This window comes from Amblyraja radiata, chromosome 1 (assembly GCF_010909765.2).
Source record: "Amblyraja radiata isolate CabotCenter1 chromosome 1, sAmbRad1.1.pri, whole genome shotgun sequence".
Taxonomy (NCBI): Eukaryota; Metazoa; Chordata; class Chondrichthyes; order Rajiformes; family Rajidae; genus Amblyraja; species Amblyraja radiata.
Window position 1 is genome coordinate 147,219,209 of NC_045956.1, and position 12,040 is coordinate 147,231,248.

The 12,040-nt window shown below is 45.3% G+C and overlaps 1 protein-coding gene across 1 annotated transcript in view; it reads left to right on the forward strand.

Annotated features, from left to right (window-relative positions):
• The window catches only part of dnai1 (dynein axonemal intermediate chain 1), a 158,845-nt gene that overhangs the window by 54,260 nt on the left and 92,545 nt on the right, over nucleotides 1-12,040 (forward strand). The window contains exon 8 of the mRNA XM_033038027.1: nucleotides 433-536. Coding sequence (XP_032893918.1) covers nucleotides 433-536 — 104 coding nt within the window. The remainder of the gene's footprint in view (nucleotides 1-432; nucleotides 537-12,040) is intronic.

The following is a 12,040-nucleotide window of genomic DNA, read 5'->3' on the forward strand; positions in this document are numbered from 1 at the left end:
CTTCGCCCCTCTCCCATCAGGCAAAAGGTATAGAAGAGTAAAAACGCACACCACCAGATACCAGGACAGTTTCTTCCCAGCTATTATCAGGCAACTGGATCATACTACCACAACCAGAGAGGAGTCCTGAACTACTATCTATCTTGTTGGTGTCCCTCGGACTATCTTTGATCGGACTTTGCTGGCTTTACCTTGCACTAAACGTTATTCCCTTATCATGTATCTTTCTACTGTAAATGGCTCGATTGTAATCATGCATTGTCTTTCCACTGATTGTATAGCACGCAACAAAAGCTTTTCACTGTATCTTGGTACACGTGACAATAAACTAAAATGTAACTGTAACTACATATGCTGCTGACCTCAGGCCACCGGTCGAAGGTAAGCATGATCCAGCCAATAATTGGCAGCATTTCCTGTTCCATTATCTAGAGGAAGAACCTGAATTTGCCTCTACACCGATTGAAGTTCTTCCGTCTGAAAGTGCAGAAAAGTTTGATACAGAAGAAGATGCCGAAGAACCAGCAGATGCAAAGGTACAAGTATTCAATTCAACAATCACTTTGCACTTCGTAACATTTCAAATGTAATTATGATTACCCACATTCTGTGGTATTGGTGTATTGGATTAGAGCTTCAATAATGAGTGAGCTTGAAATTGGGTACTAACTCACTATAGACATCAGTCAAAAATAAAGTGCCTGGTTATCTAGTTTCACTTGAAACATGGAATTAGAAAGTCATTGAGCTATGCATCATGGAAACAAGCCTTTGAGCCAACTTGTCTCTGCTGAGCAATTTGCTCGTCTGAACTAGTCCCATTTGCCTGTGTTTAGCCCATATCCCTCCAAGACTTTTCTATCCACGTATCTATGCAAATATTGTTTAAATAATGTAATTGTGCCTGACTACTACTTTCTCTGGCAGCTCTTTCCATATACCCACCACCCTTCGTGTGAATAAAATTGCCCCTCGGGTCCCGTTAAATCTTTCCTCTGGCACCGTAAATCAATGCTGGTGTTAAGCCCACGTTCCCTGTAACCATCCCCCTTATATATGTCCCTCGTGATTTTATATACCTTTATATGATCTCCCTCAATCTCCAATGCTCCAAAGTCCCAGCCTCTCCTTTTAGACAATAGACAATAGACAAAAGGTGCAGGAGTAGGCCATTCGGCCTTTCGAGCCAGCACCGCCATTCACTGTGATCATGGCTGATCATCCACAATCAATACCTCGTTCCTGCCTTCTGACCATATCCCTTTAAGAACTCTTATCTAAATTTCTCTTGAAAGCATCCAGAGAATCGTCCTCCACTGCCTTCTGTGGCAGAGAATTCCACAGATTCACAACTCTCTGGGTGAATAAGTTTTTCCTCATCTCCGTTCTAAATGGCCTACCCCTTATTCTTAAAAAAGCCGTACAGTCCTAGTAACATCCTCATTAATCTTTTCTGCATCCTTTTGGGCTTAATGATATCCAAGTGCAGCCTCACTAACAATACTGTAAGTACCGTGGCACTTAAAACAATCAAATTTGTATGTTTCCACTTCTAACGCTTTTTCTCCGGAAGTGGCGGCGCCGGGAACGGCTGCGGCTCGCCTGCAGTCCGTTTGTCTTTTACTTTTTTGTGTTGTATTTTTTCGTTTTGTCTAGTTACGTTTTTGGTTTTTAGGTCGTGTTTATGTGGGGTGGGGGTGGGGGGGTGAAACGGGGCTTGCTGTCTCTCCCTACGGGGGAATACGACCTTTTTGTCGTATCCCCCTTCTCTGCCTCCGTCTACACTGAGGCCTAATGGCGGAGCTGGTGACCTCGGGACTCTGGAGGCAGCTGACAGGACTCGCCCTGAGCTCCCGTGAGGGTGGCCCAGCCCGGGGCTGGAACTGCGCTCTCGTGAGAGCGGCCTGGCGAGGGGCTGAGAGACTTTCCCGTGAGGGGCTGTGGCCCGTCGGAGTGGCCCAGCCCGAGGGAGAACGGCACTCACGTCGGAGTGGCCCAGCCCGAGGGAGAACGGCACTCACGTCGGAGTGGCCCAGCCCGAGGGAGAACGGCACTCACGTCGGAGTGGCCCAGCCCGAGGGAGAACGGCACTCACGTCGGAGTGGCCCAGCCCGAGGGAGAACGGTACTCACGTGAGGGCGATCCGGCTCGGGGCTGGAACGGTGCTCCGGTGGCTGGGACGGCGTTCTGAGGCGGTGACCTGAGTCCTGGGTTGAGCCGCGGGCCAGCGGCTGCGTGTGCTGGACTGGAGGGCGGCAGCTTCGACCACCCCCGGGCCGCGGTGTTTGAACCGGCCCGTTTGCGGGGTTCGGTGAGCCGCGGACTGTTGGTACCATCGCCCGGTGGGGAATCTCCTCAGCGCAGAGGGAGAAGAGGAGGGAAGAGACAGTAACCCTAAGATTTTTGCCTCCACCACAGTGAGGAGGTGCTTGGAGGATACACTGTGGTGGTGTTAATTTGTGTTTATTGTTGTTTATTATTGTATGATTGTATGTATGACTGCAGGCACGAAATTTCGTTCAGACCGTAAGGTCTGAATGACAATAAAGGTATTCTATTCTATTTTGTTTCACAATGCGTACTTACAATTGTCAGACTTTTAAAGGTTTTTTTAACAAATATTACAATTTTAAGTTGCTCATAATTTCACATTATAATTGGTGTAAAAGGTCTATTGGAACCATTTGGAGAGTGACAGGCAAATTATTCTTATGTCCTGATCAACATTTATCCCTCAACCAGTTATAACTTAATGAATTATTACGTGGGCCTCAGCTGGACACCTGGAAAAATGGAAAGGAAATGTAGTATGCCAAGATGTTTTCTGGATTAAGGAACTTCAATCAGAAGAAGTCTTTGAAAATAATTAAGGCAACTTTTGTTGGAATAGAAAATATTAAAAGTATAAAAAGACTCCATGGAGGTTTTCTTGGTGATGAGGTTTTGAGAGATTAAATGGGATAAATTATTTGCTCAAAGAAAAATATGAATCTAAAATAAGCATACTGTCCTTTCTGAGAGCTAGCAAAGCCATAACTGACCAAAGTCTACTATGCCATAATTTTCTACTATTCATTGCACCAATTTTGCCAAAACAACGATCCATTTATTTTAATGTACACAAAAATGCTGGAGAAACTCAGCGGGTGCAGCAGCATCTATGGAGCGAAGGAAATAGGCGACGTTTCGGGCCGAAACCCTTCTTAAAGAGTTTTGAAGAAGGGTTTTGGCCCGAAACGTCGCCTATTTCCTTCGCTCCATAGATGCTGCTGCACCCGCTGAGTTTCTCCAGCATTTTTGTGTACCTTCGATCTTCCAGCATCTGCAGTCCTTCTTGAACATTTATTTTAATGCTCTGGTTTAGATATTACTAGACTAAGTGAGACCCGTTGGGTCCCATGTTCACATGGGAGGGCTGGTCCCCCAACGCAATATTCCACCTCCCCACCAATTCCAATATTGGTGGCCAGTGGGGGGGCTTTCTGGAGTGCTGGTATGGGTTCTTGAGGTGGCAGCTCAGTCCCTCAAGCCTGATCTGCTGGCAGCTCACTCACGGCTGGTGGATTGGCAGTTGACTCATGACTATTCCTTGAAATTCCATTTCAAGCAGGGTGCAAGGCCACCAAATTCAAATCCATGTTCCTACCATTTCAAGCAGGGTGCAAGGCCACCAAATTCAAGTGCAGTTTCTTACCACTATGAGCAGGGTGCAAGGCCACCGAATTCAAGTGCAGTTTCATACCACTTCAAGCTGGATCCAAGGCCACCAAATTCAAGTGCGGTTTCATACCACTTTCAGCAGGGTGCAAGGCCACCAAATTCGGTGCAGTTTCATACCACTTCAAGCAGGATGCAAGGCCGCCAAATTCAAGTGCAGTTTCATTCCACTTCAAGCAGGGTCCAAGGCCACCAAATTCAAATGCAGCTTCATACCATTTCATGCAGGGTGAAACCACCATAAAACCACACAAAACACCAAACTCACAGTTCAGTAGACATTCAGTGTGTTCAGTTGATTCACAGCTCAGACAGAGTCATGACCTCTCCCTCTCCCATCATGCAGAGACTGAGCCACACCCACACTTCGGGTTGTATAACCCCTCCCCCCGGAAAAGGTGTGGTTTTCAGGGCGTGATTGACAGATTCTCAACATTTTTTAAACACTAACCACACTTTTATTTTTAATTGATGGGAAGAATTTGCAGTAAGTAGTGCCTTTCACCTTCAAGCCAAAGCACCCAAGCCACCAAGCCACCATTAGCAGTAAGTAGTGCCTTTCAACTTCAAGCCAAAGCACCCAAGCCAACATTTGCAGTAAGTAATGCCTTTCAACTTCAAGCCAAAGCACCCAAGCCACCATTTGCAGTAAGCAGTGCCTATCAACTGCATGGCACCATTTGCAGTAAGTAGTGCCTTTCAACTAAAAGCCAAAGCACCCAAGCCACCATTTGCAGTAAGTAGTGCCTTTCAACTTCAAGACAATGCACCCATGCCACCATTTGCAGTAAGTAGTGCCTTTCAACTGAAAGCCAAAGCACCCAAGCCACCATTTGCAGTAGGTAATGCCTTTCAACTTCAAGCCAAAGCACCCAAGCCACCATTTGCAGTAAGAAGTGCCTTTCAACTTCAAGCCAAATCACCCAAGCCATCATTTGCAATAAGTAGTGCCTTTCAACTTCAAGCCAATGCACCCAAGCCACCATTTGCAGTAAGTAGTGCCTTTCAACTTCAAGCAAAGTACCCAAGCCACCATTTGCAGTAAGTAGTGCCTTTCAACCTCAAGCCAAAGCACCCAAGCCACCATTTGCAGTAAGTAGTGCCTTTCAACTTCAAGCCAAAGCAGCCAAGCCACCATTTGCAGTAAGTAGTGCCTTTCAACTTCATGCCACCATTTGCAGTAAATAGTGCCTTTCAACTTCAAGCCAAAGCACCCAAGCCACCATTTGCAGTAAGTAGTGCCTTTCAACTTCATGCCACCATTTGCAGTAAGTAGTGCCATTCAACTTCAAGCCAAAGCACCCAAGCCACCATTTGCAGTAAGAAGTGCCTTTCAACTTCAAGCCAAAGCTCCCAAGCCACCATTTGCTGTAAGTAATGCCTTTCAACTTCAAGCCAAAGCACCCAAACAACCATTTGCAGGCAGTGCCTTTTTACTTCAAACAAACCATATTTTCATTTTCAAACCATATTAAGGGTACTCACAGTTGTGTAGACATTTGTTCAGTGTTATTCAGAGCTCATAGACGTGACCCTTGGCTTCATCCACCTTGCAGAGATTGAGTGAGGCACACCACTTCCTGGTTTTATAGTCCCTCCCCCTCCCTCCAGCAGGTGCAGCAGAGAGAATGGTGATTTCTTTAAACTTCAAGCCAAAGCTCCCAAGCCACCATTTGCAGTAAGTAGTGCCTTTCAACTTTAAACCAAAGCTCCCAAGCCACCATTTGCAGTAAATAGTGCAATTCAACTTCAAGCCAAATCACCCAAGCCACCATTTTCAGTAAGTAGTGCCTTTCAACATCAAGCCAAAGCACCCAAGCCATCATTTGCAGTAAGTAGTGCCTTTCAACTTCAAGCAAAGCACCCAAGACACCATTTGCAGTAAGTAGTGCCATTCAACCTCAAGCCAAAGCACCCAACCATTTGCAGGCAGTGCCTTTTTTCTTCAAACAAACCATATTTTAATTTTCAAACCACATTAAGGGTACTCACAGTTGTGTAGACATTTGTTCAGTGTTATTCAGAGCTCAGATAAATGTGACCATTGGCTTCATCCACCTTGCAGAGATTGAGTGAGGCACACCACTTCCTGGTTTTATAGTCCCTCCCCCTCCCTCCAGCAGGTGCAGCAGAGAGAATGGTGATTTCTTTAAACTTCAAGCCAAAGCTCCCAAGCCACCATTTGCAGTAAGTAGTGCCTTTCAACTTTAAACCAAAGCTCCCAAGCCACCATTTGCAGTAAATAGTGCAATTCAACTTCAAGCCAAATCACCCAAGCCACCATTTGCAGTAAGTAGTGCCTTTCAACATCAAGCCAAAGCACCCAAGCCATCATTTGCAGTAAGTAGTGCCTTTCAACTTCAAGCAAAGCACCCAAGACACCATTTGCAGTAAGTAGTGCCATTCAACCTCAAGCCAAAGCACCCAACCATTTGCAGGCAGTGCCATTTTTCTTCAAACAAACCATATTTTAATTTTCAAACCACATTAAGGGTACTCACAGTTGTGTAGACATTTGTTCAGTGTAATTCAGAGCTCAGATAAATGTGACCCTTGGCTTCATCCACCTTGCAGAGACTGAGTGAGGCACACCACTTCCTGGTTTTATAGTCCCTCCCCCTCCCTCCAGCAGGGGTAGCAGAGAGAATGGTGATTTTTTTAAAAACATTAATATCTCACTGATTTGTCATCGATGGGAAAAATCCTCCGCACCCTTAAGGCGGAGGGGGGCTCTGAGCAAGGTGGCCAAAAATGACGGTCGTATGTGGCGGCGTTCTGTCGGAAATCGCAGCACAGTGGGCCAAAAGCGGTCAAGATCAGAGATTTAGTGATATAAGATTGTAAGGTATACTGAGGTACAGTGAAAAGCTTTCCATGCTTTCCAATCAAATTGGATAATACTATACATAAATACAATCATGCCAAACTCAAGTACATAGGTAGAGCAAAGGGAAATGTACTGTATGCGGATTATGAAAATATGTAGTCACTCATGTTTTATCCTCCCTGGTTTATCAATTATGGCCCGTATCTCTCCAAAATGTATTAACATTTTATTCAACCTTTCTGTTATAATCTTGTGTCAGTAGTCATCTATTTCAACTTGTACAAACTAAGGCCAAGTAATTTGTTATTTTATCATATCGTCATTTCTTATGTTATTAAAATGTGCTATCCCAATTATGATTTTTCTTTTATTATTTATGTTCTTGAAGATTATAATTTAATTTGAAATTCATTGGCAATTGAATTTTATAGTTTTAGTTTGCTTTCCTAAATTATTTTTGATGTAACTGTTTCATATTCTTATTCATATCACTTGTTTTATCTTCCCATGCACGGTGGATGATCTATTCGTTTTTTCAGGGATAGTTGCGTTTTATCACCATTTCTTGCCGGCGACGGCCGCAATCATGCGCCCGCTTTTCCACCTGATCACTGGTCATCGCAAGGAGGTTGAGTGGTCCGACGAAGCAGTGGCGTCGTTCGAGAGTGTTAATGAGTCCCTGGCTGGGGCCACAATGCTCGCCGATCCACGAGAGGATGCCCCGACCGCCCTGATGGTGGAATGCTTCACGCGGTGGCCTGAAGTCATTCCGCTGGCTGATTCCTCAACGGCCACTTCTGCATGGGCCTTGGTGGCACATTAGATCGCCCTGTTCGGGGTGCCGCTGGACATAACATCCGACCAGGGGCCTCAGTTCACGTCAGAACTGTGGTCGGCCATGGCACGCCTCCAGGGGGTTCGCCTACACCACACGACGGCGTATCATCCGCAGGCGAATGGACTGGTGGAGCGGTTTCATCGCCAACTCAAGGATGCCCTGAAGGCACGGCTCAATAATCCGGACTGTGTGGATGCTCTGCCGTGGGTTTTGCTGGGGATCCGCACCGCACCCAAAGATGACTTGGCCTCCTCCTCTGCCGAGTTGGTGTATGGGTCCCCGTTGACGATGCCCGGGGAGTTCATCCCGTTGGCACGGGGCCAGGTGGAGCAGCCTTCGGATGCTCTGCAACGTCTTCGGCAGACGGTGGGCAAGCTGGCGCCGGTATCCACGTCTCATCATGGGTCCGTACGTTCCCTCTGCTCTGGAGAACTGCCGGTTCGTCTTCCTGTGTAGGGATGCTCATCGGGCACACCTCCAGTGGCCGTACGAGGGTCCCTTCCGGGTCCTGGAACATGGCTCGTCCACTTTCGTCCTGGACATGGTGGGTCGGCATGAGACTGTTTCTGTTGCGCGGCTGAAGCCGGCGCACATTGACATTGATCGGCCGGTGCTGGTAGCGCGGCCCCGTAAGCGAGGGCGCCCTCCGTCTAGGGTACCTCCTCCAGTGGCTACTCCGTCCCCTGCACCTGTTGGTCGGTTGCCCGTTCCTGTGCCGGGTATTGTGTGCACCCGGGCTGGTCGCAGCATACGTCCTCCTGTCTGTTTCGTGCCTCTGGTTCTTGGGGGGGGGGGGGGGGTGGTCCTGTGGCGGTCCCTGCGGATTAGGCCACTCCTTGGGTCATCCCCCTCGGCTCTTGAGGGACAGTGACGATTGTCTGCCCACGGGGTTTCCTGGGTGCCTGCTCGCGGGCGTTCTGCGTGTTTTGCCATGATTCATTTAACAACTTCGGAGCCTGCCTGGCATCTGGCCTTTTCCTGACCTCATCCAGGCCACTACTAGTTGATAACAAAGCCAGGCTGAGCAACATCAACTTTGTGCTGTAGGAAGGGAGCTCCAAAATGTTGACCAAACATTGATAGTTTAACCTAACTTATTAAAATGGAATATAGAGAAGTTGGCCCCCCTCGGTCATGACTGACCATGGGTGATGCATCCTGGTTTGATGCAAGCCTGGGAGATGTCATATGGAGGGCAGGCTGTTGCCCATGCAGCACGTCTCCCCTCTCCACGTCGCTGATCGATCCAAAGGAACAGGAGGGCCGTTACAGTTTAGCACCAGCGCCGTCGCGGGAGCTGCCAGAGCGAGGTTGTAGACAACGACGAACTGCCTTAGGGGCTCTGACTCTGGATTTTCTTGAGGTTTACTCTTGGAGCATTTTCCATGACTGGATATGGCCACAAGGCAGTGGAGGTATTAAATCAGAGTTTTCCCTCTCCTAGATGGACTGCCTTCCCAGGCTGACAAGCCCTATCTGCCCGAGACTCTTGGGGGCGGCAGTGTCTACCTTCCCGTGCAGGTCTATAGCACCTGCCCACTGCCCACTGCCCTGAGAAGAGTTTGCAGAACATTTCTAAGTATTCACTGCCTTTGTCTTTCCACGTGGTAAAATTATGTTCTTAAAGGTATGTTAAAATAAGGTCAAGGGTTGGATGCTTGGTAATGGCACCATCTGCATGGATCCCTCCAATCCCACACACCATCCTGATTTTGAAACATTTCACATTCACAATGCTGGAATTGCTTGCCTAAAATCACAGTTGGAAGTACCTTCACCTGAAGTTCATGAGGGCACCTTACCAAGCCTTTTCCAGTCAATCAATGATTAGAGCACATGGTATTGGGGGTAGGGTGTTGACATAGATAGAACATTGGTTGGCGGACAGGAAGCGAAGAGTAGGTGGCGGTAATGCACTAAAAAGTTGTTTGCCAACCGCAGAAGAAGAAGAAAGAAGGAGAAGAAGAAGGAGAAGAAGAAGAAGGAGGAGGAGGAGGAGGAGGAGGAGGAGGAGGAGGAGGAGGAGGAGGAGGAGGAGGAGGAGGAGGAGGAGGAGGAGGAGGAGGAGGAGGAGGAGGAGGAGGAGGAGGAGGAGGAGGAGGAGGAGGAGGAGGAGGAGGAGGAGGAGGAGGAGGAGGAGGAGGAGGAGGAGGAGGAGGAGGAGGAGGAGGAGGAGGAGGAGGAGGAGAAGAAGAAGAGTGAACGGGTCGTTTTCAGAATGGCAGGCAGTGGCGAGTGGAGTGCCACAAGGATCGCTGTTGGGGCCGCAACTGTTTACCATTTATATTAATGATTTGGAAGAGGGAATTAGGAGCAACACTAGCAAGTTTGCAGATGACACAAAGCTAGGTGGCAGTGTGAACTGTGAAGAGGATGTTAGGAGGTTGCAGGGTAACCTGGACAGGTTGAGTGAGTGGGCAGATGCGTGGCAGATGCAGTATAATATAGATAAATGTGAGGTTATCCACTTAGGTGGCAAAAACAAGGGGGCAGATTATTATCTCAATGGTTAGGTTAGGTAAGGGGGAGGTACAATGAGACCTGGGTGTCCTTTTACACCGGTCACTGAAAGTTGGCGTGCAGGTACAGCAGGCAGTGAAGAAAGCTAATGGAATGTTGGCATTCATAACAAACGGATTTCAGTATAGGAGTAGAGAGGTTCTTCTGCAATTGTATAGGGCTCTGGTAAGACCACATCCGGAGTATTGTGTACAGTTTTGGTCTCCTAATTTGAGGGAGGACATCCTTGTGATTGAGACAGTGCAGCGTAGGTTCACGAGATTGATCCCCGGGACTGTCATATGAGGAAAAATTGAAAAGACTAGGCTTGTATTCACTGGAGTTTAGAAGGATGAGGGGGCATCTTATAGAAACATATAAAATTATAAAAGGACTGGACAGGCTAGATGCAGGAAAATTGGTCCCAATGTTGTGCGAGTCCAGAACCAGGGGCCACAGTCTTAGAATAAAGTTGAGGCCATTTAAGACTGAGGTGAGAAAAAACATTTTCACCCAGAGAGTTGTAAATTTGTGGAATTCCCTGCCACAGAGGGCAGTGGAGGCCAAATCACTGGAAGGATTTAAGAGAGAATTAGATAGAGCTCTAGGGGCTGGTGGAATCAAGGGATATGGGGAGAGGGCAGGCACGGGTTATTGATTGTGGACGATCAGCCATGATCACAATGAATGGCGGTGCTGGCTCGAAGGGCCGAATGGCCTCCTCCTGCACCTATTTTGTATGTTTCTATGTTTCATCTGGGTTGCAATATAATCAGGACATACTGTATCTCTGGGCTCCTAGTTACAATTATTTTTATTCTTTTTAGAAATTGCTTCCAATAAAAAACGATATGTTTTGAATTTTTTTTTTTTTTTTTTTTTTTTTAATATTTTTTTATTGGAGATAGGTACATAGGTACATAGGTACATAACCTATTTACATCATTACACTTACATTTTTGAATTGATAATATTGTCAATTATTATTACATTGTCTCCAATACTTTTTGCCTTTTTTTTTTTTTTTAAACTAGATAGAACTAAAGAGATAGATGAAGTAAAGAAATAAAAGAAAAAGAAGAAAAACAAAAACAAAAACAAAAAAAAAGAAAAAAAAGGAAAAAGATAGTTAAAGAAGAATGGAAAAATTTATTAAAATAAAAAAGACTTCATTCGAGATATATTCGTACATTTCAGAGTATAGTATTTCATCCATTCTTTAGCCCGCGTGCTAGTCATGTTCCTGTGTTGAACCATTCTGACCCTTTAAATAATCAATAAAAGGAGACCATGTTCCAACGAATAATTCCTGTTTGTCCAACAGGGAAAATCTGATTCTTTCCACGTTTAAGGTCTCCGTCATTTCTATAATCCACATTTTGATTGTGGGGGCCGTAGGGCCTTTCCAAAATTTTAGAATTAATTTTTTTCCTGTTATTAAACTATAATCAATAAAGTTTCTTTGTGTTGTTCTAAGTGTTTGATTTAATTCTAATATTCCGAGTATTATTAATTTTGGATCTGGGTCCAATTGTGTGCTGGTTACTTTAGATATTATACTAAAAATATTTACCCAGAATTTTTTAATTTTTATACAGTTTGCAAACATATGAGATAATGTAGCTTCTAAATGTTGACATTTATCACATATAGGTGAGATATGTTGAAAAATTTTATGTAGTTTTGTTTTTGAATAATGTAACCTATGTATTACTTTAAATTGTATTAGAGAATGTCTGGCGTTTAATGAACACTGATGTATGTGTTGCAAACTTTCTTCCCAAGTATCTTTCGTTATTACTTGATTTAATTCTTTTTCCCATGTTTGTCTGTGTAAGTCCGTCGAAGGAATGTCACTGTCTAATAAGATATTATATATATAAGATATTAATTTTTCTGTGTTAGGATGTTTGTTCCAACATTCATCAAGAATTTCTGAATTTCTAATTCAAAAATTTTGGGAGTTCGATTTTATATAATCTCTAAATTGAAGATATCTGAAATAATCATTTCCTCGAAGTCCATAAGTCTGTTGCAACTCCTGAAATGTCAGAAAAGTGCCTTCCTTGTAAAGTTGTCCCATATTTTTAATTCCATAATTCTTCCATTGTGTAAAACCCCCGTCCAACCATGAAGGCTTAAACAAAGGATTATTCACA